The sequence below is a fragment of the Artemia sp. Qi Xiang Cuo genome, chromosome 3, assembly GCF_049724085.1.
Source record: "Artemia sp. Qi Xiang Cuo chromosome 3, ASM4972408v1, whole genome shotgun sequence".
Classification (NCBI taxonomy): domain Eukaryota; kingdom Metazoa; phylum Arthropoda; class Branchiopoda; order Anostraca; family Artemiidae; genus Artemia; species Artemia sp. Qi Xiang Cuo.
The window spans coordinates 80,360,919-80,387,807 of NC_142796.1; the positions used below are offsets into that span (position 1 = coordinate 80,360,919).

Consider the following 26,889-nt stretch of genomic DNA (forward strand, 5'->3'; position numbering starts at 1 on the left):
GCTCATCTAATTCAATAACCAGGCTATCTGATTCATCATGAAGAGCTGCAAAACGATTACGAGATGGAAACGGTAACCAAGGAGCAGAAAATATATTAGTGTTTGTCTCACTATTTGAAGTTTTAGAAACTGCATGGAGCCTGCTATCTGAGAATTCCAAAAATGGTTATGCCAGGGCATGGTGGGAAGAGGTGGGAGAGAAGTGCATATGTGAGGGGGAGGAAGAGTGAAAGGGGATACTAAAGTAGGGGGTATTCAGGGAGGGGGGGTTAGGGATTGAATTTTGGTTATTGAAAGTTTTGCAGAGATTCGAAACTATTTTTGTCTGACATTCGCAAGGTTGTCGCTGACACCAGCAAGCACAACCATCAGGCAGTGATAATGGCAGGCTTGTTGGCACATGCCCTCTTATTTTCCAAAAGTCAGGATTGACATGAGCAAAAACGCATTCTATGTCAGTACAAGTTAAAACACTAAACAAATCTACATAGTCTAAATTGTAATCATTTCTGTTGTAACATTTTGATCTAAAATTTTTAGTATATATGTAAAAACCAACACTTTCTTCTATCTACAAAACCCTTGTTCAAAGAACCGGCAAAGCGTACTACAAGCAGTACAGCGTACAAGCAGTACAGCACTACAGCATACTACAAGTAGCACTGTCCATTTTACCATCATACATTCTTATGTCAAGCTTCTTTGTGAGAGTTGGAATGGGTGCACTTGCACTAGCTGATGATGTATCACCAGGATTCATTTTGTCTGATAAGATCACGCAGTTGTGGGCTATGCTTGGGCTAAATGTTATATTTTGTATTTCATTATCAGGCGGTGGTATTTGGTTAGCAACAGTGATATCATTGTTCATTTGCATTTACATTGTAACTTGGTCCCAGGAAGTTTGCAAAGGGTCACAAGGGTAGGTTTTGATAGCCACTAAGAGTTCTTGTAGCTGGGCTATAAGAAAGTCTTTAACCTCCAAATGACCTGTCAACAATTTAATTTGATTGTTCTTTTCCTCCATTTCTGACAGAAATGTTGAGTGCCTTGTCTGGATTTCTGGATTTTCTGCTTGAGATACTGATAAACTGGCTTCCAGGGTCTTAATTTTCTCTCTTAGACAAATTGTTTTGGATTCATAGCTAAGAATGTCTACACTTACTGCAGACGGCCAGTACCTTTTGGTAGCTTTGGGTGGTTTTAGGCCCCGTAGTAGTTTTTGGCGAAGAGGTGCCGATTCTGCTTCCTCTTACAGATCTGTTTGCACTAGGCTTTTGTGGGGGTTGAGGTGCTTGCGACTTTGGAGTTACGGGTATTTTTTTGTATGACCGTCCAAGAATAACTATTAACCAGTATGGTCCTTTAGCCCGATTTGGGCACATTTATTAACGCCTACGTGGTACCAGCAGCCGCATCGTGACACGCATTGGACAGATTTTGTGGTTACCAGCAGTCAGCACTTGGGACAATAATTCTTTGGTTTTGACATATCACAGAGTGGGTGCGAGGCGAATTTATATCATAGACGAGAGAAGGTTCGTAAACAAGAAACAGTGAGTGGAAAAGCAAAAGAATCAACCCAATCCATGAAATTTTTATTCTCACTTATTTAACAGCAACTGTGGTCATGCAATTAGTACTCATTATAAAATATAGTATTATTGATACAAAATTCCAAACAATCAATGATTTAAAATTTGCCTATTAGGTCAAGTTCACTGAATTTATCACACAGAATCATCACAGGCTTAAGATAAACTGGTTATATGAAAGTTTAAAAGGAATTTGGTTGGAATCAGCTGGTCAGTTAAGTTGGTTATAAATAAAAAACGTCTCATGGGAATTTGGTTGGAATTGGCTATTCAGTTAAGTCTGTTTATGTTATTAATAATCACTGCTCAGCTATCCTCATCACTGTCTGATTCAAGACTGAATCAGAATTGATCCAATCGAGGCTTGATGATGTGGATGATCAAAAATCAAATGCATCCCACAGGCACTTTCAGGGAACACCATTCCATTCTACGTTTAGTAATTCCTTGAAAGTTTTATCATTGCATGTTGAGACTGTTGTATCTGAGAAACTATTCTAGTGGTTTACTACATAGCAGGAGATAAACTGTTGTCCATGTTGAGTTTTGACAGATGGCTTGAAAAGCTTCTTTAAATGCCCTCTCTTGTCAGTGAAAATATTTTGGAAAGTGATAAATGAATTGGAGGGGGGGTGAAGTAAGCTTATATGTCGTAAGCATATCAGCTCTTTGTCATCAGTAAACAAGTGTAGATAATTTCAACCCCTTCAAATATTCATCATAAGGCTTGTCTCTTATCTTTGTTACTGCCTTAGTAGGTCTCCTCTGCACCCCTTCCAGAAGCTGCACATCACCCCTGTATCTGGCTGATGCTATGCACATTCCTTATAAGGGTCTTGTACAACCTCACAAAAATATAAAGAAACCTACTGGAAATAGTTTTTTTTTTTTCAAGAGTGCAAGGACAGAGTTTGCAAGAGACAAAGTCTTCTTGCAGTTTGAATGGAATTTAGAGTGGTTGTCAACAACAATCCCAAGATCCCTTTCTTCATCCGCATTTTAGAGCTCTTGTGTGTTGTTTATAGTTGGATGGACTATAGTATAGTTAAAACCTGGGTTGCACTTGCCAAAATGTATAACATAACATTTGTCAATATTGAAACCCATATTTCATGTTGTTCCCCAGTTTTGAATATGGTTGAGATCTGCTTATAGTGACTCATGATTGACTGCACCAAACAATTTTGGGTCATCAGCATAGAGTGAGATAATTTGTAGCTAATTGGAAAATATAATTTACATAGATATTGAACAGGGTAGGTCCTAAGACACTACCCTGCAGGACACCACTGGTGACTCCACATCTCTCAGAGAGAATTGATTCTCCTTCATTAGTAAAAAACCTCTCTCTGTGCTCTACTTGTAAGAAAAGCCGAGATCCATTCCATTACTTTCACTTGAGATAAGTTTTATTTTCAGGTCCATGTGTGAAACTTTGACCAATGCTTTTGACAGATCAAGCAACAGGACATCCACAGGTAGGACCTGATCAATCAGGTCCGTTATTACATCATAAGTCTCCAGAAATTTTTTTCTACTTACCTTCCTGGTTGAAATCTATGTTGACTGGGTAATAGTATTCCATTAAGTTCAAGATGCTTCATGGCAGAGCCATTTACCAATCTTTTCAGGATTTTAGCAACAACAGAAGTTATATTTATGGGAGAGTAGTTTTCTGCTCTGGCTTTATTTCCTCTTTTGAAAAAGAGTTGACCAGTGTTGTTTTCTAATTTGTTGACACTTCTTTGGTACATAGGGAAAGTTTGAATAATTGGGAGAGTGGTGAATTGGGTGAAGATATGGATGTAACCTATCTGGCCCATCTGATTTGTTGACACCTAGCAATTTAAGTTAATTGATGACATTCAAACTATGAATCTCAATAGGCTCCATTGGAGGGTTGATTAGTGTGGGTTCAGTTGTTCATATCTTCTGTGGTCATGATCTCTCTTTTCTGTGGAGTTCATATCCTTCTGTCCATAGTGTACTTTCTTGGTCAAGGTGGGTTGGAGGCAGATAACAGTTTATTTTCCTTCCATTCATTAACATGTCATGGATGGTACAATATTAGTTCTGGTAATTTTAGCCTACTAGAAGTAAATGCTGAGATCTCAAAATAGAAGCAGTAAGAATTGAAAAAGAAACCCAAATGTAATCTTTCAGTATTTTTCAGTGTCTTTCAGTAAGTTCTTACCAAAAATATTTCTTTAATCATCATAGGCAGTGCAATAGTGCTGCCTAAGTAAAGAACAATGTTGTCACAATGTATTATTTATTTATTTGTTTTAGACCAGGGCACTTTGTATCAAAGGAGTTGTCATAGAAACTTCGAAAAGGGCTCAGTTGATTGGAAATTGGAAAGGCTTGTGCCCTTTTTAATAGCCAAAAGTGATTGGATGGCAACTAACACCCCTTTTACGCCCACCATTTCCCCATACACATCCAATCAAAATTTTTAGATAGCCATTTTGTTCAACGTAGTTTAAAGATCTGGAAATTGTGTCTTTGAGGAGGACACTCCTCCCACAGCCTTCAGGGCAAGGGTTGTAAGTTATGCCCTGGGGGCATATAAGGTTTTTTTTATGGAAAGCGTTGTTGTAAAAACTTCAGAAAGGGCTCATTTGATTGAAAATTCAAAGGGCTAGTGCCCTTTTTAATAGTTGAAAGTGATGGGAGGGCAATTACCCCCCCCCCCTCTCACGCCCATCATTTCCCCAAGCACATCCAGTCAAAATTTTGAGATATACTTTTTGTTCAATGTAGCTGAAAGTTCTAGAAATTAGGTCTTTGGGGATGACAACCCTCCACAACCCTCAGGGAGAGGGTTGTAAGATGCCCTGGTGGCAAATAAGGTATTTAAAGAAAGCATGATCATTTATTTAAACTTCGGAGGGGGCTCGTTAGATCAGTTATCAGACGCTCTAGTTCTTATTGTAAGAGTCAAAGTGATCAGAGGGCAGCTACCCCCCCCCACTCACACACACACACGTCGTATTGTCCCAAAATGCTTCTAATAGAAATTTTTCATTCTATTCAAAATAGTCTAAATATCATGTAACAAGGCTTTTGGGGTTGAAGCAAACCCCAGAGATTAGGGGCAAGGGTTTTAAGTTATGCCCAGGGGGTACTTAAGGTTTTTATGGGAAGGGAGGGTTGTTTAACTTTAGAAGTGGCTGGGTCTTTTTTCCTCAAAAAACTATATCAATATAAAACGAACAGGAATTAATTAAAAACTTACTTTCCACAAAATAAGTTTTTCAAAAAAAGTAAAGAACTCCATTAAAGCAAAAACAAAAAAAATCAAATAATCTACCAAGCATACAAATACCACAAATCAGTATCAATAAATAAATGAAAACAAACAGAAGCTAATATAAATTACAGTCAAACTCAAAACGAGCAGAAATTAATATGATTAGGGTTGTAAACCCTATGCTTTCTAAAAGCTAGAATATGATTTTGTACTCTATTCAAAAAAAATTTTCTAAATGTTTTGACTTTTATAACCTTAAGAAATCAAAAATTAATTAAGATTCTATGGAATAAATATAATCATATGTACATTTAACTGACAATGTATATTTTTTTCAGTAAGTTCATTTGAATTTTTTTCAGTTCTTGACTGAAAACGTTTGACACTAAGAGCTCAAAATCCTATTCTATGGCCAAAAAAATTTATTCATAATTAATTATATCTCTAAAAATAACTTTGAGAGCAATAGTGTTGTTTTAGGCGGGCAATGATTTGGAGAAAAAATGATTCTATAGCCCATGCTCTTGACTTTTCGGATGGCAGGGGCAGATCCAGGATTTTTAAGGGGGGGCACAAAATTGATTGATCCTATAAAAATAATTTAGGGGGCACAAAATAGATTGATCCGATAAACTTGCGTTAAAAGCAAGTTTAATTAACGCAAACTTGGATTATTTAAGTAAATTACACTACTTTAGACTACGCTAGGGGGGCGCGTGCCCCCTTGAAACCCTGGATCCACCACTGTCGGATGGAGATCCATCTTGCCCCCTCCCCCCCCAATAAAGTGTTGTAGCTACATCCCTGCTTGAGAGCTCCGATTCAACTTTGGAATTCTCAGTAATTTTAACATGACTGCTAATAAGGTTATTTTTTAACATGAGAAGAAATATTATTACAAGTCAGTAATCTTTCGAGCTTAAGTTCTAACTAGATGCCCACATATGTATGCATCTATATTTAATCAAAAAATGTGTCAAAAAAGGTATTATTTTGTTTCATTTTAATTTTTCAATTGTGTTTTTATTCCACATTTACAGAATTTTCATTCAAAATTTTCAAGGGAAATGCTACATTTTCGTCTAAATTACTACGGTGCAAAAAAATAAGCAAAGCTAGTTCATTAGATTCGGTGCGTTTTTCGTCTATAAAAGCTTAGACATTAATAATTTGATGAGTCCAAAGACAATCTATCCTTCAGAAATACTTTAATTGCTTAGGCTATTATCTATAGGTTTAGGTGTTTTCTCTTGAAAAATTCTCAAACCCCATTAAGAATACTCCCTGAGGAAAATTACCCCCTCCCCCAGTCATAGTTGAAAATATATTTTTTTTAATTTAATTTTAATTTTTTTTTTATATTCATGCCAAGGCTTAACCAAGACATGATGTAACCAAGACTTAATCTGGATAGGGTTCTAAACCCTATGCTTTCTAAAAGCTAGAATATAATTTTGTACTTTATTCATAAAATTTTTTTTTAATGTTTTGACTTTTATAACCTTAAGAAATAAAAAATTAATTAAGATTCTATGGAATAAATATCATCATATGTACATTTAACTGACAATGTATATTTTTTCAGTAAATTCATTTGAATTTTTTTTCAGTTCTTGACTGAAAACGTTTGATACTCAGGGAGTATTTTCCTCAGGGAGTATTCTTAATGGAGTTTGAGAATTTTCCAAGAGAAAACACCTAAACCTATAGATAATAGCCTAAGCAATTAAAGTATTTCTGAAGGATAGATTGTCTTTGGACTCATCAAATTATTAATGTCTAAGCTTTTATAGACGAAAAACGCACCGAATCTAATGAACTAGCTTTGCTTATTTTTTTGCACGGTAGTAATTTAAACGAAAATGTAGCATTTCCCTTGAAATTATTCCACATTCACAGAATTTTCATTCAAAATTTTCAAGGGAAATGTTCTATTTTCGTTTAAATTACTACGGTGCAAAAAATAAGCAAAGCTAGTTCAATAGATTCAGCGGGTTTTTCGTCTTTAACAGCTTAGACATTAATAATTTGATGAGTCCAAAGACAATCTATCCTTCAGAAATACTTTAATTGTTTAGGCTATTATCTATAGGTTTAGGTGTTTTCTCTAGGAAAATTCTCAAACCCCATTAAGTATACTCCCTGAGGAAAATTACCCCCTCCCCCAGTCATAGTTGAAAATAATTTTTTAAATTTAATTTTGATTTTTTTTTTTTTTAATTCATTCCCAGGCTTAACCAACACATGATGTAACCAAGACTTAATCTGAATAGGGTTCTAAACATTATGCTTTCTAAAAGCCAGAATATAATTTGTACACTACTGAAAAAAATTCAATTGAATTTACGGAAAAAAATTTGCATTGTCAGTTTAATATACGTATACTGATATTTATTCCTTAAAATCTTAATTAATTTTTGATTTCCTAAAGTAATAAAAGTGACAACATTAAAAGAATTTTTTAAAGAATTACTATATAAGAATTAAAAAGAAAAAGAATATATTTTTTTGGCCATAGAATAGGATTTGGAGCACTTAGTCTCAAACGTTTTCAGTAAAGAACTGAAAAAATTTCAAATGAATTTACTGAAAAAAATATGCATTGTCAGTTTAATGTAAATATGCTGATATTTATTCCATAAAATCTTAATTAATTTTTAATTTCTTAAGGTTATATAAGTGAAAACATTAAAAAAAAAATTTGAATGAAGTACAAAATTATATTCTAGCTTTTAGAAAGCATAGGGTTTAGAACCCTACTAAGATTAATTTCTGCTCGTTTTGAGTTAGATATATTTTAATTTCTGTTTGTTTTGGGTTTCATTTTTTTATTGAGACTGATTTGTGGTAGTTGTATGCTTGGTAGATTATGTGATTCTATTTTGTTCATTAAACTGACCATACACATTTTTTTCCCTAAATTCTTTTGAATTTTTTTCAGTAAAATACAAATTATATCCTAGCTTTTAGAACGCATGGGGTTTAGAACCCTATTCATATTAATTTCTGCTTGTTTTGAGTTTGACTTATTTTAATTTCTGTTTGTTTCGGATTATATTTATTTATTGATACTGATTTGTGGTAGTTGTATGCTTGGTACATAATTTGATTCTATTTTATTTGATTTTTGGTTTAATAGGGTTCTTAACTTTTTTTTTGAAAAACTTTTTTTTGTGGAAAAAGTTTTTTTTAATTAATTCCTGTTTCTTTTATATTGACATAGTCTTTTTCAGGGAGAAAGACAAAGCTCCTTCTAATGGCAAACAACCATCCCTTCCATAAAAACCTTAAAACAAAATTTGCACTTTACTGAAAAAATATAAATGTTTTTACTTTTATAACTTTAATAAATCAAATAATATAAACATTTTGATTACTAAATATCAATATATGTATATTAAACTGACAATGCACATTCATTTGTATTTTTTTCAGTAAAGTGCTAGTTTTGTTCTGGCCTTGGGGGAATGATGGGCGCGAGTGGGGGGATAGTTGCCCTCCAATCACTTTCGACTATTAAAAAGGGCACTAGCCACTCCAATTTTCAATCGAATGAGCCCTTTTCGAAGTTTCTATGACGACTCCTTCGATACGAAGTGCCTGACTGAAGAAGAAGAAGAGAAAAAAAAATTGTGGCCACATCGATCTTTACTGACGGGGCGTGGGGGGGGGCTAGTTGCCCGCCAATCACTTTCGAATATTAAAAAGGGCACTAGCCCATCGAATTTCCAATCGAATGAGCATGTTTTGAAGTTTCTACGACAACACCTTCAATAAAAACCTTATATGCCCCCAGGGCATAACTTAAAACCCTTGCCCTGAGGTTTGTGGGGGATTGTCCTTCTCAAAAACATATTTTCTATCTGGAAATCAAGCTGAAGAAAATGGTTATCTCAAAATTTTGATTGGCTGTGTGTGGGGGAATGAGGGGCGTGGGGGGGGGCTAGTTGACATCCCATTACTTTCGACTATTAAAAAGGGCACTAGCCATTCAAATTTCCAATCGAATGAGCCCTTTTCGAAGCTTCTACGACAACTCCTTCGATACGAAGTGCCTGACTAAGAAGAAGAAGAGAAAAAAAAAATTGTGGCCACATCGATCTTTACTGAAGGGGCGTGGGGGGGGCTAGTTGCCCTCCAATCACTTTCGACTATTAAAAAGGGCACTAGCCCATCGAATTTCCAATCGAATGAGCCAGTTCTGAAGTTTCTACAAAAACTCCTACTATAAAAAACCTGATATGCCCCCGGGCATAACTTAAAGCCCTTGCCCTGAGGTTTGTGGGGGAGTGTCCTCCTCAAAAACATATTTTCTATCTGGAAATCAAGCTGAAGAAAATGGTTATCTCAAAATTTTGATTGGATGAGTTTGGGGGAATGATGGGCGGGGGGGGGGGGCTAGTTGCCCTCCAATCACTTTCGACTAATAAAAAGGGCGCTAGAACTCTCAATTTCCAATCGAATGAGCCCCTTTTGAAGTTTCTACGGTGACCCCTTCCATATGAAGTGCCCTTCTCTAAAGGAGAAAAATAATACATAGTACATTGTGCCAACATTGTTCTTATATGCCTTAACGGCGTAAATTAAAACCCAAGTCCTGAGAGTTATGAGGAAGACTTCTCCTCAAAAACATATTTTCTATCTGGAAATCAACTACACTGAACAAAATGACTATCTCAAAATTTTGATTGGATGTGTTTGGGGGAATGATGGACGTGGGGGGCACTAGACACTCCAATTTCCAATCAAATGAACCCTTTTCGAAGTTTCTACGATAACGCCTTCTATAAAAAACCTTATATGCCCCCAGGGCATAACTTAAAACCCTCGCCCTGAGGGTTGTGGGGGAGTGTCCTCCTCAAAAACATATTTTCTATGTATAAATAATACATAGTACATTGTGCCAACATTGTCCTATATGCCCTCAGGGCATAACTTAAAACCCTTGCCCCGAGGGTTTGGGGGAGTGTCCCCCTCAAAAACATATTTTCTGTCTGGAAATCAACTACGCTGAACAAAATGGCTATCTCAAAATTTTTATTGGATGTGTTTGGGGGAATGATGGGCGTGGGGGGGGGGGCAAGTTGCCCTCCAATCACTTCACTTTCGACTATTAAAAAGGGCACTAGTCCTTTGAATTTCCAATCGAATGAGCTTTTTTTTGAAGTTTGTACGACAACACCTTCTTTAAAAACCTTATATGACCCCAGGGCATAACTTAAAACCCTTGCCCTGAGGGCTGTGGGGGATTTTCCTCCTCAAAAACATATTTTCTATCTGGTAATCAACTAGGCTGAACAAAATGGCTATCCCCCCCCCCCCCACACACACACGTTGTATTGTTCCGAAATGCTTCTAATAGAAATTTTGAGACAATCATTCTATTCAAAATAGTCTAAATATCATGTAACAAGGCTTTGGGATTGAAACAAACCCCAGAGATTAGGGGCAATGGTTTTAAGTTATGCTCAGGGGGTACTTAAGGTTTTTATGGAAGGGATGGTTGTTTAACTTTAGAAGAGGCTGGGTCTTTTTCCCTCAAAAGACTATTTCAATATAAAACGAACAGAAATTAATTAAAAACAAACTTTCCACAAAATAAGTTTTTTCAAAAAAGTAAAGAACTTCATTAAACCAAAAAAAAAAAAAAATTAAATAATCTACCAAGCCTACTACTACCACAAATCAGTATCAATAAATAAATGAAACCAAAAGCAAACAGAAGCTAATATAAATTACAGAGTCAAACTCAAAACGAGCAGAGATTAATATGATTGTTCAAAACCCCTATGATTTCTAAAAGCCAGAATATGATTTGTATTTTACTGGAAAAAATTCTTTTAAATGTTTTCACTTTTATTACTTTAAGAAATCAAAAGTTAATTGAAGTTTTAATGAATAAATATCAGCATATGTGTATTAAACTGACAATGCACATTTTTTTCAGTAAACTCATTTGAATTTTTTTTTAGTTTTGTTCTAATTGTATTCTGGCTTTTAGAAAGCATATGGGTCTAAATCCCTACTCGTATTAATTTCTGCTTGTTTTGAGTTTGACTCTGTTATTTATTTTAATTTCTGTTTGTTTTGGGTTTCATTTATTTATTGATACTGGTTAGTGGTATTTGTATGTTTGGTAGATTATTTGATTCTTTTTTTGTTCATTTTTGTTTAATGGCGTTCTTTACATTTTTTTGAAAAACTTATTTTATGGATAAGTTTTTTAATTAATTTACAAAAAAAACGAAAGAACAGAATAGTATAATTTGGTTAAGAATATCAATTACTTTCTTTTTCCTTATTTGTGTGACATGGATTACAAGAAGTGTTCACTATTTAGTTTGTCCACTTTTTAGCTAATTTTCAATAATTTTAGCTAACTTGGAAAGTTTATCTGGGTAGGTATGAGGTATTGTGATGATTTTCTTAAATAATCAGTTTTAGTGTCTTTTCAGTTTATGTTTTGTTGATGTATTTTTTCGCTTGTTTTGTGTATGTCACCATTGCCCAATTGGGCTTTTGTCTGAATAAATCTATCTATCTATCTACCTTTGAAAAAAGGTCCCATGTATATTTTTTATGCCTCTTTACCCCCAAATTTCAGTTTTCATGGCACAGTAAGCAAAAAGGTTGAAGTTTTGTAGATGCGAAATTTTCAATATAATAATCTGCAATGTTTAATTTACAATGAACTGACTACACTCTCCACTCAATCCCCTTTTAACTTGCAAAATTATTTTAATGGCTTTGTTTGGTTTAAAAAGAATAAATATTTTTGCAAGTTACTATTTTCCAAGTTTTTCCCTTTTAGTTCTAACTAAAAACACAAAGCAATTACGAAACTAAAGTTTAATATGCATCTTGGACTATTTTTGAGCAAAAAATTGTTGATATACTTTCTGAATGTTGGAAATTTTCGCCAAAGTTACGAATTTGTTTGTGTTTGTGTAATTTTTTAAGAATATTCTATTAGTTGCTAAGAAATGTGTATGATGAATGTAAAAAATTAAAAAACAATAATGAATCAAGATTGAAGATTGTCTGATTTCTATTGACAGCTTGCTCATTTCTATGGTACTTTTATTTATTTTTTTGTCCCATATCTTGGGAAATTTTAGTTTATGTGCAATTTTTAAATTTCTCAAATAAGAATATCTACTTTATAGGCTAATTTGGAAAATAAATTTAAATTTGCAATGCTGAAATTGCAGATTTTTGGCTAAGCTTGGTTTCGTTTAAAAAGTTTAGAATTATATGTTTTATTTATTTATTTTTTTTTTTTGGTCCAAAGTGAAGGTTTATTCGCAATTTATTTGTCCTATTTTCTCTATGAGTTATTTTTTTCTGGTTTAGATAATCGCTTAAGTTTATTTATGCCTTGTTTTATATATATATTATTTTTCTTCTTTTCTTTTTCCATCTTAACACTCTAAAGAAGGGAATAGCCACTACTGCTTATTGGCAGCAATCTTGTGTTTGTTTTCCACCAAAAACTAAATTTGCAGTTATAATGTTCCCTTTGCGTTACACTTTACTATAAAAATGCTGCTATCTTTGTAAAATCGCATTGCAAGTGCTGCAAAGTTTTGCAAGAAATCAAGCATACATTTTTTACCTTCAACGTATTTGGCTCGGAAATAGTAAAAAAAAATCTGATAATTTGGACACAAATTTATGTTTGATTCACTGAGAACCAAGCATTATGAATAGCTATCCTAATGTCATTTCTTCTTATTGAATTTGAAGCATATTTATTGATTTTTTCTTTAGCCTATTGTATTCTTTTATAGGTTAAAATGGATCCAAGTGGAGGCCCAGGAGGCTATGATCCTTGTGAATGTGTGTGGAGCCATGAAATGGCAATGAGGAGGCTTATCAATATGGTATGTTCATAGGCTGTTTAATCTTGTCTTTTTAATTTTCTCTGCAAGCTGGTAGCAGTTAAGAGAAAAGGCCATAGTTACTTAAGAGATAGTGACAGTTACAAAGTAAAGTAGTGCATATATTGGCAAGCAGCTGATACCAAGCTACCATTTTTTTCTGTAATCTTAAATCACTAGATGACTCTTCATCAGTAAGTCTTTTTACTGAAAATGCCATTTTTTAGGACTGGTGATATATATCTACTAACACCTTCATTTTTGTTGCCTCCCTCTGCTTACTTGGCCTTTCGCCCCTCGCAAACAAGCTTGGCCCTTTGGCTCCTGAACACTTTTTATCATGTCATGCATCCTTCGCTTGAGTGTTGAGCCCTTGCATGCTGGTCATTTTTCAGTTTTACCAAAAAAGATCAAACCTGATGTAGATTCCCAGTTCTAGTACCTAGAACTCTATGTTTATATATGTATGTAGTGGATTAATGATGCTTCTTGACCACTAAGATCCTTGCATTGAATTTTCTGCCTATTTTCATAAATGTCAGTGACTTGCAGCAAAGGAATTGTGCTGCCTTTTAACCTTAGATCTAAAAGGATTGTTCCTCTGAACCCAGACAGAACATCTGGCCTTCTCAAATGCTGAAGAAGGAAAAATGATCTCTGGAGGGCTTATGAATCCACTAAAATTTCAGCAAATGCCATTTATCTGTGTTGATTCAAAATTTACTGGAACATACATAGTTCCTTTTGAAGGCAGGCCAAGTCTATCTTATTATCTTAATAATTTTTCTGATATGACAATCATATTTATAAAACTAGGGAGGTAATAAATTCTGTACTTAAGCCCATTTCTTGGTCTAGTTCTGTTCCTATGAGTCTGGTCACTGATGACAAAGCTGTGGAGGTTAAGCTTAATGTTCAAGAGGCATTAACTTCATTTTTCACTAATATTGGTATGAATATTGCTCTTAGCGTTACTGTGTCTTCGTCCAAACCCGATTTTAGATCTTATCTCGGGCCACCTGGCTTTAAGTCCATGTTTTTAGAGCTGGTATCAGTAAGTGAAGTTACTTAGATTGTTAATGGCTTAAAAAACTCGTCATCTGGCCCAGGTCCCAGGTTCCATTCCTACTCAGATAGTTAAATCTATTCAATAATATTGCCTCTAATAAAACTTGTTAATCTTTCACTTGAATGTGGAGTTTTTCCAAATGCTCTGAAGCTTGGTCAGGTTATTGTTTTACCTAGAAGTGGACAAAAAATGACCCAGCAAACTATCGACCAATTTCAATGTTATGAATATATAGTAAAATCTTTGAAAAGGCTCTGCAATCTCATCCCATTAATTTTCTAGTTTCTAAATATTTTCTTCTGATTTTCAGTGTGGTTTCTAAAAGAAGCACTCAACTGAACATCTATATATGACTGTTTTGAATTTTATATATTTTGTGTTATATTCAAGATTAATTCATGTTGCTACAATCCTGGACAATCATAAGACATTTGATTCCTTATCCCATGAAATTCTTTTGTTGAAGATATCTCATTTTGGTACAAGGGAGGAACATATTTTCTTTCTTTAAGTCTTACCTGAATGGTAGATTAATTCACTTTTCTTGTCACCCTCATAAGTGAATTCTGGCATCTCCTGAAGATCAGGTTTAGGGTCTGCTATTTTTGATTTATGTAAAGGATTATTTTTAAGTGGTAAAGAACTGAAACCTATTAATTGCTGTAGATGGACTTGGTCATCCTAAACCTTCTCATGTCCATACTTGTAACTATAGTTTGCTTTCTTCTTACGTCCTTGTTTTTTCGCTGATGATAGCACACTTGGTATTTTGGGGCTTTTCGAATCAGAGATTTGGTCAAAGCTAGCAAATTTGTTCGTTAGAGTAATTCTATGCTTTGATGTTTACCATCTCACACTAAATTTTCTCTAAGTCAAGTTTTTCATTTTCTCGCGCATTTCTCAGGCTCCTCCTCAGTTACCTAATATTCATCTGCCAAATGGGACCATCAGTATATCTAAAGATCAGCAAGTTTGTTTGTGTTTGCATTTTTATTCATGAAAACCTGTCTTTCAAACGTCACCTTGATTTGATTAAAATGAAGATATGCAGTAGTCTTGGTATTTTAAGAAAGCTTAAACACACTTCTCCTGGATCAGATTTGAAAGTCCTTTTTAACTGCATGATCGAATCTTATGTTTTTTAGTGTCCAAAAATACGAAATCAACTATGCCTTCTCCTTTAAAGTCGCTTTCTAAGGCTTACAATAAAGCTAGAAACCTCATTCAAGAAACTTGATCTTGGATCGCTATGCATTCTTTTATGGACATGTTTTATTTTTTTCAGCTTCAGTGTGATCCCCCTGCCCTCTCCCCTGACCCTAGGTGTTCCACCTTCTTGTACCTCTGATCAAAATAAATATCATCTTTGCAATACAAAAAAACGTAGTTCAAATTCTATTTACTTCTTCTGTAAGGTCAGATTCCAATCCTGTAATGGCAAGTCATATTGTGTGAAATATGATGCCTGAATCAGTCACTCTTGATGCTTGAAGGTGCCACTCTTTTAAGCTGTTCTTAAATAATTTTTCATTCAAAGATATCATATGTTTAGCCAGGGTTTCAAACAAACAATGGCATCAATGACCCATGCACCTACGAAGAAATTTAGGGAGGGGGGGGGGGTTGTGACATAAATGTAAGGAACTTAAAAATAAACCCAAAATGTAGGAAACTTGGGAGAACAGCTATATTTTTAGTGGATTGGGATGGGGGGGTGTATGGCCGTCTCCTCTTTCCTGGTGTGTGTGTCCGGTTAAGACTTGCCTATATGATTCAAAAAGATTTTTGAAAATGTGTGAATGATGTCCAAGTAGAAGCATCATGGTTACTTCACCATTAATATTTTTAAATTTATCTTATATCTTTCCTCATGAATTCAAAAGAAATAATTTTTCTCGTAGCCCTATAGGTTAGATCCTTTCACAAAACAACTTTAATTTCATGCTTGTAGAATATAAGCTAAGAACAGTGTTTTTTTTATGAAGATACAAAGGGGAAGGTATTTTCAAAAATCTAGGAGTCAATTGGCATCCCTGGTAAGTGACGACCCCGGAATATCTTACTCTGATGCTGGGTCGCTGACATAATAAATGTCATTGGGTTTTACAACCGATAAAAATAGAACCAAACCCAAAATACAAATTTTCATTTCTGTAGAACAACTTATATAAAAATAAAGAACTTATGGAATCTGAAAATCAAAGTTACGTTAATAATTGCTTACTCTCTTCTTTGGTTGATTGGTCAGTAAAAAGAGATTGACTTATTAATCCTTAATCGGGTACATACGAAGGGAAGGAGCTTTCTTCAAAAGCTAGGAACAAAGCTAGGAACGTCAATAGGGGGGAGGGATAACTGCCCCCTAAAATTAAAATCCTGTATATATTCATCAATTGGTGCCCCTGATTATCAGCCCAGCACGATTTCAGCAGTCTTTAATCTCTGTCGGCGGACGATTTATGAAAAATAGTAAGGGAACTGGGACTGGTAAACGTGTTTTTCCAAAGTCGTGATCAATCTAGATCGTTTTTTCACACCAGAAAATAGAAGTATGCTAATTTTCAGAAAAAAAAATCACCCCCTTTTTTGAAAAAAAAATATATTCATCTTTACAATTATTGCTCGTTTAATAAGATAGATTTTTTAAATATTCTTGGTTTTATGTATTACCATTAATGAATTGTAAGTAAATTATTAAGACAAAGTTTATATAAATTTATAACTAAGTGTTATGATGTGTTGTCATTTTATTAGCAATTTCTAGAAAATCAGTTGGTGTGTATTTTGGGAGCGTACAAATAGGTAATGTTGAAAGTGTTACTTCATAGATGCTATTCGAATTTTAGACTATCTACTAGTTGGTAGGAGCAATAAAAAACATGGAGGGCTGCGGCTTTGGGTCTGAAGTACCAAAAATTTTAATATTTGGACGGTTTTTCAAGTGACAAACCGGGTTTTTCATAATCCCAGGTTTTACGTTTTTTCAGATTTGTTTCGTTCCTGAAATCAACTCCTATTTAGTGACCGACAGCTTTTTTTTAATTAAATGACTGTCTTCCAGAGTACCCAGTACTTGGGATGATTTTGACAAAGTGAGGGGGTCAGGAACTGTATATTATAAGAGAAAAGTTGAGTCCAAAAAATCTAGGAACTCTCCTAGAGGAAGAACAATAGTTGAGTTTGAAACCTGCTACTAAAGTTATTTAAATTTAGCCGTTATGGAGATATTGACTGAAAGCATCTCAGGATACCCAGCTCTCTCGGGCCTAAAAGTTTATTTCGGGGGAATTCGAAAGCAGTAGAAAAACCTGGTGAGCTATTTGAAGAATACAGGGAATTATAGAAGACACCTAAAAATACCGATTCCTGCTCTAGTCGCCACTGATTTGTGTTTCGTTCTCGCTTCTTGTACTTATGTGCATATGTGTAACAAAATTATCAGATGATTGGCAACTTATTATCCTGTTTTGTAGCTCCGTGATTCGCAGTCAGCGTGTACAGATACTGAATGTTTTGATAGCCTTCCGTTGCAACGACCACCTTCCGAAACCAGTGATACAGGCTTTATGGGAATTATTTGTGTATGGCTTCTGCTCGCTTTGGCTTTGTTCTTTGCTCGTCCTCGTCGACAACCTGAACAACAAAAGGAACCAGATGATGCTCAGGTTAGTTTTGTCTTATTGCTGCATATATCGGTAGGTGTATTCTTCCCCCCCCCCCTCCCGACAACATGATAAATTTTTTCTCAAGTTATAGAAAATTTTAGTGCTTGATTTGCAAAAATTTAGTCGTCTGGGTTTTAAATCCCTCCTGCCCCACTTTCTCTATGGTGAGAACAACATACTAAGCGTCTTGATAGTATTTTTGAGATCAATGTTTATGCACACATTTTAGTAATGAGGTGCCAAACAAAGAAGGCGATTTGATGTGCCATCAGGACGTATAGCATGAACGAGTGGTAAGAGTGCTTTTACATCTCCTCGGGATGCACAAAGACTGTGTTATTAGAGTAGTTTTACCATACATGAAGCAGGGGAGGGGCACTTAAAAAGTTGGACAGCCCAATTTAAGGTAGAATGAAACAATAAAAGATAACCTAGAATTGAAATATATTCCCTTGTGGATTACTAAATCAGGATGGGACATAGAAGGAGTGATCACCTGTGTGCTATTTTCAGTTGGTTATTTGGAAATTCGAGCAGGTAGAATGAAACAATAAAAGATAACCTAGAATTTAAATATATTCCCTTGTGGATTACTAAATCAGGATGGGACATAGAAGGAGTGATCACCTGTGTGCTATTTTCAGTTTGTTATTTGGAAATTCGAGCATGCTTGTAAGAATAAGTGAAATTATGAAGTACATGCACACAGTGTATCTGATTAGTAATGAAACTATTAAGAATGGCAACCGATTACATCAGGAATTATTAATTTGTATTAGCTGAAGCTAGTCCTCCTGAACTCAATTTGGTGCTAAATTGATAATAAAGATAAAAATACTAGTAAAAGATCCAACCGAAGTACGTTGTTTAGCCTCTGAGTCAAGCTTTTTTGCGTTCATCACTGTAAGAAAAACATTCTTCTTTCGTGGTAGATTTCACCTTGGGGAGAGAACAAAGAACCAGATCAGTTATTGATCATTGAGATCACAGGTCTTTGATCTATTTGAAACTGACCCAGTGCATAGTGTGATAAATTTTTGTCCAAAAAATGGAGCCAGAATGCGAACAGAACCTCGTTTCTATATAATAAGAGCATCAATAGCATAAAATCCTTTACCCTGTGGAACAAATTCCTGATAGTATTTGGTAATCTTTGATTCTTGATTAATAAAGAACAACCATTTTTAAATATTTTTGATTAAGAGCAGACGTTAAAACACCGTTAAACAACACCGTTAAGAGCAGACGTTAAGACGTTAAAGACGTTAAGTGGACGTTAAAACACAAACTACAATCACAATCGAGAAATGTGTTTAGTTTGAAAAATTGTCAAGAAATGCACTTATTTGACACTTTTTCCTCCCCTCGAAATAAACCTCCTTCCCTGTTCCTTTAAAACGTTGGTTATGTGCGCATATGATTCGAGACATAGGCTTTGTACAACTTTTCGCGTTAGTGGGCTAATCCTACTTGTTTTTATATGTATGCTTTTTTAAATCCATAATATACTAATTTTTAACAAAAATGATCATACTGGGGTTGTGGTTCAGCTCAAACCTAGGTTAACGTTGTCACAATAATGTAGTAGATATTTGTTCATATAATTTTAAATTGAATCCACTGTGAGGGGCTACAATTTTTTTTTGTGTGTTTATAGTCTGTTGAGGTCTTCATATTTGCTAACTCTTAGTTCCTTGTTGTAAGTTTTGACAAGCTATACTAACACATTCATGCTTTTACGGTTACCACATTATATATATATATATACAAGGTCGTATCCAGGGGGGGGGAGACACGGCGTTTGAATCCTCCCAAGTTTTTGTCCGACTCGTAAAAACGTAACAAAAATACATATAAACAAATTTTCATGTCTTTTTAAAGTTCTTTTTTAACCGCCTTCAACCTCCCCTCTCCCTGACAAAAATCCCGGATACACCCTTGCATATATATATATATATATATATATATATATATATATATATATATATATATATATATATATATATATATGTATATATATATTGTAGTCAAAATGTTGCCTTTCGTTTTTCGATTTCTATTGACAACAGCCGCTCTTTACTTACATTTTTACTAACAGCTGTTTGATCCATGGCTGTTTATGAATTTGAAGGAGGCTATTAATCGCTCCTTTAACCCCGGTTCTTTATATTCAGATCTAACATTTGTAAAACAATGCTTCAAGAATAATATTTGTCCTTGAAAAAATGTACCCTTCCAAACATATATTTGAGGGTGCGGCTGAATTGTCAAAAATAAATTACAGGGTCATCATTTCCAGGTTTCCAAGGCAAGTTCTTCAAAACCTCCTCCCCCTCGGGAAATTTTCTGGTGATGCTCAAAATACCTGTCTCTTCCACCTTATTTACTGGCAAGTCTGTAAATGCAATATTGCACTGAAACGGATTGTCTGCAGTAAGGAAGGCGTTATCAACGTGCAACATCCATATTAGAGGTGTAGCCTATGAATGTCCCTGGGAATCAAGGGTATTAGAGATCAATTTTACCCTTCCTCCCCCGCTACACACACACACAAATGTTCTTATGTATTTGATTGAAAGTTCACGACGAGACAAGAAATTTGGGTATAAAATCGCACTTTTTGAAATCCAAGCCCACTTCTTCCACCTACACAAAGATCCATGAGCCCTCCTCCATAATGTCCTCGTGACCGATGTACAATTATGCATCAATGCGCATAAACTTATCAAACCTCAAATGCATCATATTAGTTAAATGAAGCTTTAAAGTACTTGCCTATGTGAACCATTTGTTTTGCTTGAACTAAATGTATCTTTAGGTACGAATGTGCCACCGCGCGACATAACTGACTTAAAAACTGGAAAGCTCAACAAGTATTTTTCAATAAAATTTGAATCAATTTTTCTACCCCAGAATTTTCACTTGATGGGTTTTTATCAACCATTGGGCCAAAATAATTGTTTTGAGTGACAAAATGGCAAAACTGCTACTTTTCTGGGGCGCAGTCTTTTGCTACTTAAATGGGCACTAGGACTTCTGATTTCTGTTCTAATGAGCGCTTTTCCAATTTGCTAAGACCGTTGTTTCGATGCGATAACCCCTAGGGGGGGGGGGGCAAATAAACACGCACCCATCATCTTTTTTCTCTAGAAAATGATAGTTCTTGAGCCGAACTGGCCAGCCATGACAACAACAAAGAGTGGTAAAACTCAATGAAAAGCAACAAACGAGACTGCGGCCAGTAGAGTGAAAAGATGAAAGACTAAAACAACGCGGAAATTTCGCCTGTATGTAAACTAGGCGTCATCAGCACAAGAAAAAACATAGATAAAACAAAAATAATAAAACCCCTACCAATATTAATAAAATACAATTGTCACAACCGGTCCACGTAGGGAACAGATGCTATTAGGGTTACCTCAATCGGAACACCAAAGCAACTAAGTAAAAAAGTGTAAAAATTGAAATGAAGTTAATTATTCTGTTGCGAAATAATCCTGTTGTTAGCTATTCTTGAAGAAATTCTTTTTGATTTTACATAATAACCAGGGGACGAGATTACCTACTAGACCAACAAGAATTGCTTCAAGAATAGATAACAAGAGGATTATCACAGGCAGCGCAATAGCGCTGCCTAAGTAAAGAAGTGTGTTGGCACGAAGTATTATTAATTTTTTTTTTTCTTGGTTTTAGACCAGGGCACTTCGTATCGAAGGAATTGTCGTTGAAACATCGAAAAGGGCTCATTTGATTGAAAATTGGAGTGGTTAGTGCCCTTTTTAATAGTCGAAAGTGATTGGAGGGAAACTAGCCCCCCCCCCCCTCCAACGTCCATCATTCCCCCAAACACATCCAATCAAAATTTTAAGATACCCATTTTGTTCAGCGTAGTTGGTTTCCAGATAGAAAACATGTTTTTGAGGAGGACACTCCCCCACAACACTCAGGGCAAGGGTTTTAAGTTATGCCCTAGGGGCATATAAGAACGATGTTGGCACAGAGTATTATTTATTATTTTTTCCCTTTAGACCAGGGCACTTCATATCGAAGAAGTTGTCGTAGAAACTTCGAAAAGGGCTCATTCAATTGGAAATTGGAGTGGCTTGTGCCCTTTTTAATAGTCAAAAGTGATTGGAGGGCGACTAACACCCCTTCCACGCCCACCATTTCCCAAAACACATCCAATCAAAATTTTGAAATAGCCATTTTGCTCAGCGTAGTTGATTTCCAGATATAAAATATGTTTCTGAGGAGGTCACTCATCCACAACCCTCAGGCAAGGGTTTTAAGTTATGCCCTGGGGGCATATGAGAACGATGTTGGCACAATGTATTATTTATTATTTTTTTTTCTTTAGACCAGGGCACTTCGTATCGAAGAAGTCGTCGTAGAAACGAAAATCAGAGTGGCTTGTGCCCTTTTTAATAGTCGAAAGTGAATGGAAGGCAACTAACACCCCTTCCACGCCCACCATTTCCGAAACACATTCAATCAAAATTTTGAGATTTTTCAACATGAAATTTTTCAACATAGTTGATTTCCAGATAGAAATTATGTTTTTGTGGAGGACACTCTCCCACAGCCCTCAGGGTAAGGGTTGTAAGTTATGCCCTAGGGGCATATAAGGTTTTTACAGAAAGCGTTGTCGTAGAAACTTCAAAAAAGGCTCATTCGATTGGAAATTGGAGTGGCTAGTGCCCTTTTTAATAGTCGAAAGTGATTCGAGGGCAACTAACCCCCCTTTTACGCCCACCTTTTCTCTTCAAAAAAGGCTCATTCGATTGGAAATTCAAAGGACTAAGGGTTGTAAGTTATGCCCTAGGGGCATATAAGGTTTTTACAGAAAGCGTTGTCGTAGAAACTTCAAAAAAGGCTCATTCGATTGGAAATTCAAGAGTGGCTAGTGCCCTTTTTACTAGTCGAAAGTGATTCGAGGGCAACTAACCCCCCTCTCACGCCGACCTTTCCCCCAAACACATCCAATCGAAATTTTGAGATAGCCATTTCGTTCAGCGTAGTTGATTTCCAGATAGAAATTATGTTTTTGAGGAGGAACCTTCCCCACAGCCCTCAGGGCAAGGGTTGTAAGTTATGTCCTGGGGGAATATAAGGTTTACATAGAAAGTTGTTGTAGAAATTTCAAAAAGGGCTCATGTGATTGGAAATTGAAGTGGCCCTTTTTAATAGTCGAAAGTGAGTGCAGAGTAATTGACCCCCCTCTCACGCCCACCTTTTCCCCAAAAACATGCAATTACAGTTAAGAGATAGCCATTTTGTTCAACGTAGCTGAAATTTCTGGAAATTATCGATTTAAGGATGACACACCCCCCTGAGCCCCCAGGGCAAAGGTTGCAAGTTAGTTCGGGGCATATAAGGTTTTTATAGATAGAGTTGTCGTAAAAACTTCAAAAGGGACTCATTCAATTGGAAATTGAGAGGGCTAGTGCCCTTTTTAATAGTTGAAAGTGATTGGAGGGTAACTAACCCCCCTCTCACGCCCACCATTCCCCAAAACACAACCAATCAAAATTTTCAGATAGCCAATTTGTTTAACGTTGCAGAAAATTCCGGAAATTAGATATTTGAGGATAACAACCCCCCTCCCAGCCCTCAGGGCAAGGGTTATAAGTTATGCCCTGGGGGGATATAAGGTTTTTATTGAAAGCGTTGTCGTAGAAACTTCAAAAGGGCTCATTTGATTGGAAATTGAAAGGGCTAGTGCCTTTTTTAAAAGTTGAAAGTGATTGGAGAGTGACTAATATTCCTCTCACTGCCACCATTTTCCCAGACACATCCAATCAAAATTTCGAGATAGCCATTTTGTTTAACGTAGTGGAAAGTTCTGGAAATTAGGTCTTAGAGGATGACAACCACCATCACAGCCCTTAGGGTATGGGTTGTAATTTACGCCCTGGGGGCATATAAGGGGTTTATAGAAAGCGTTGTCGTAGAAACTCAAAAAGGGCTCATTCGATTGGAAATCGAAAGGCCTAGTGCCCTTTTTAATAGTCGAAAGTGATTGGTAGGGTTGACATTTTTTCATAGGCAGCGCAATAGCGCTGCCTAAGTAAAGAACGATGTTGGCACAATGTTTTTTTTTTTTTTTTCTTGGTCTTAGACCAGGGCACTTAGTATCGAAGGAGTTGTCGTAGAAACGTCAGAAAGGGCTCATTCGATTGGAAATTAGAGTGGCTAGTGCGCTTTTTAATAGTCGAAAGTGAATTGAAGGCAACTAACACCCCTTCCACGCCCACCATTTCCCGGAACACATCCAATCAAAATTCTAAGATAGCCATTTTTTTTCAGCTTCGTTGATTTCCAGATAGAAATTATGTTTTTGAGGAGGACACTCCCCAACAACCTTCACGGTAAGGGTTGTAAGTTATACCCTGGGGGCAAATAAGGTTTTTATAGAAAGCTTTGTCTTAGAAACTTAAAAAAAGGTTCATTCGACTTGAAATTCAAATAGCTAGGGTCCTTTTTAATAGTCGAAAGTGATTGGAGGGCAACAAACCCTCCTCTCCCGCCCACCATTTCCCCTAACATATCATATAAGAATTTTAAGATAGCCATATTGTTCAACGTAGTTGAAAGTCCTGGAAACTAGGTCTAAGAGGATGACACCCCCCCCCCCATAGCCCTCAGAGCAAGGGTTGTAAGTTATGCCCTGGTGGCACTTAAGGTTTTTTATAGAACGTGTTGTCGTAGAAACTTCAAAAAGTGCTCATTCGATTGGAAATTGAAATGGCTAGTGCCCTTTTTAATAGTCAAAAGTGATTGGAAGGCAACTAACACCCCTTCCACGCCCACCATTTCCCCAAACTCATCCAATCAAACTTATGAGATAGCCTTTTTGTTCCGCACAGTTTAAAGTTCAGGATATTATACCTTTGAGCAGGGCACTCCCCTCCACAGTCTTCAGGGCAACGGTTATAAGTTACGGCCTGGGGGTATATGAGTTTTTATTGAAATCTGTGTCGTAGAATTTTGAAAAAGGGCTCATTCGATTGGAAATTCAAAGGTCTAGTGCCCTTTTTAATAGTCGAAAGTGATTTGAGGGCAACTAACCCCCTCTCACGCCCACCTTTCCCCCAAACACATCCAATCAAAGTTTTTAGATAGCAATTTTGTTCAGCGAAGTTGATTTCCAGATAGAAATTATATTTTTGAGGAGGACACTCCCCCAGAGCCCTCAGGGGAAGTATTGTAAGTTATATTCTGGGGGCATATAAGGATTTTGTACAACGCACTGTAGTAAAAAATTCACAAAAGGGCTTGTTCAATTTGAAATCGAAAAGGCTAGTTCCCTTTTTAATAATAGACAGCGATTGGAGGGCAACTAACCCCACTCTCACGCCCCCTATTTCCACATACCTATCCAATCAAAATTTTAAGATAGCCATTTTCTTCAACGTAGTTGAAAGTTCTGGAAATTAGGTCTCTTAGGATGATACCTCCCCCCCCCCCATCCCTCAGGGCAAGGGTTATAAGTTATGCCCTTGGGGCATATAAGATTTTTATAGAACGCGTATTCAAAACGAGCAGAAATTAACATAAGTTGGGCTCAAAACCCCTATGCCTTCCAAAGGCCAGAACATAATTTGCACTTTACTAAAAAAAAATACAAATGAATGTGCATTGTCAGTATACTGATATTTAGTAATCAAAATGTTAATATTATTTGATTTAATAAAATTATAGAATTGAAAACATTTATATTTTTTTCAGTAAAGGGCCAATTATGTTCCGGCAATGGTACGGCAAAGAAGTTTTGAACCCAACTTCTGTTAATTTCTTCTTGTTTTGAGTTTGACTCGGTTATTTATTGTAATTTCTGTTCGTTTTGGGTTTCATTTATTTATCGATGCTGATTTGTGGTAGTTTCGTGCTTGGTAGATTATTTGATTTTATATTTGCTCATTTTTGTTTAATGGAGTTCTTTACTTTTCTTTGAAAAACTTATTTTGTGGAAAAAGTTTTTTAAATTAATTTATAGTAAAGATCGAAGTGGGTATAATGTATTATTATTTTTTTGTTGTTGTTGTTGTTGTTTATACCAGGGCACTTCGTATCGAAGGAGTTGTCGTAGGAACTTCGAAAAGGGCTCTTTCGATTGGAAATAGAAAGGGCTGATGCCATTTTATAGTCGAAAGTGATTGGAGGGAAACTAATCCCTCTCCCACGCCCACCCTCCCATTTACCATTATGTTTAAAAAATAAATGTTGCCTTAAGATTCAATCAAAATGCACAGTGTTAATGTTAATTCCCAATAAGGCATCTCAGCAGTATTCTAAGAACGGCTGAGGGTATTGTGTTAAAAATTTCGAGGCTAATTCTTCTTTTTATTTGGAATCAAATCAAAATAGCACAAATTTGCCCAACCTATCTAAGAAAGTGAAAAGATTTTTTTGCGAATAACATCTTTCCATTTAAATTCGACTACAGGATGTATAAAACAAAGTTAAGCACTAATATTTGTGTCCATATTTTTAAAAAGGTGTATGTTGTTAAAAATTGCTGAAAATTTTTCTCCAGCATACAAATAGCAGGCCAAACTATAAATTCTTTAAAAAGCAGGCCATTATATAAATTCTTAAAAAACGAAAAGATTTAAAGTATTATTCTCTTTTTCCCTGAAAAGACTATGTCAATATAAAACGAACAGAAAATAATTAAAAAAAAAATTCCACAAAATAAGTTTTTCAAGGAAAAGTAAAGAACTCCATTAAACAAAAAAGAGCAAAAATAAAATCAAATTATCTACCAAGCGTAAAACTACCACAAATAAGCATCGATAAATAAATGAAACCCAAAACGAACAGAAATTAGAATAGATAACCGATTCAAACTCAAAACGAGCAGAAATTAACATAAGTTGGGCTCAAAACCCCTATTCCTTCCCAAGGTCAGAGCATAATTTGCACTTCACTGAAAAAAATACAGATGAATGTGCATTGTCAGTTTAATATACATATACTGGTATTTAGTAATCAAAATGTTAATATTATTTGATTTATTAATGTTATAAAAGTAAAAACATTTATATTTTATCTCAAAATTTTGATTGGATGTGTTTGGGGAAATGGTGGGCGTGGGAGGAAGGGTTAGTTGACCTCATCACTTTCGATTATTAAAAAGGGCACTAGCCCATTCAATGTCTAATTGAATAAGCTGTTTTCAAAATGTCTACGACAACAAATGGCCATCAATTTCTATCAGATGCATTACGGGAAAATACGAGGTTTGGAGGGGTGGGGGTTATCCACCCTCCCATCACTTTGAATCTTACAAAGGGCACTAGAACTTCTGATTATCAATCCAACGAGTCCCCTCCGAAGTTTAAATGATCGCCCTTTCTATATATACATTTTATGCCCCCAGGGCATAACTTACAACCCTTGCCCCGAAGGCTCTGGGGGGTTGTCA

At 35.7% G+C, this 26,889-nt stretch overlaps 1 protein-coding gene across 3 annotated transcripts in view; it reads left to right on the plus strand.

Annotated features, from left to right (window-relative positions):
* Positions 1 to 26,889, plus strand: part of LOC148954599 (small integral membrane protein 14) — a 58,139-nt gene that overhangs the window by 24,095 nt on the left and 7,155 nt on the right. For all 3 annotated transcript variants that reach the window (XM_089086633.1, XM_089086634.1, XM_089086635.1), the window contains exons 2-3: positions 12,639 to 12,731; positions 17,271 to 17,462. In XM_089086633.1, the coding sequence (XP_088942759.1) occupies positions 12,645 to 12,731; positions 17,271 to 17,462 (279 nt within the window). In that variant the 5' untranslated portion in view covers positions 12,639 to 12,644. The remainder of the gene's footprint in view (positions 1 to 12,638; positions 12,732 to 17,270; positions 17,463 to 26,889) is intronic.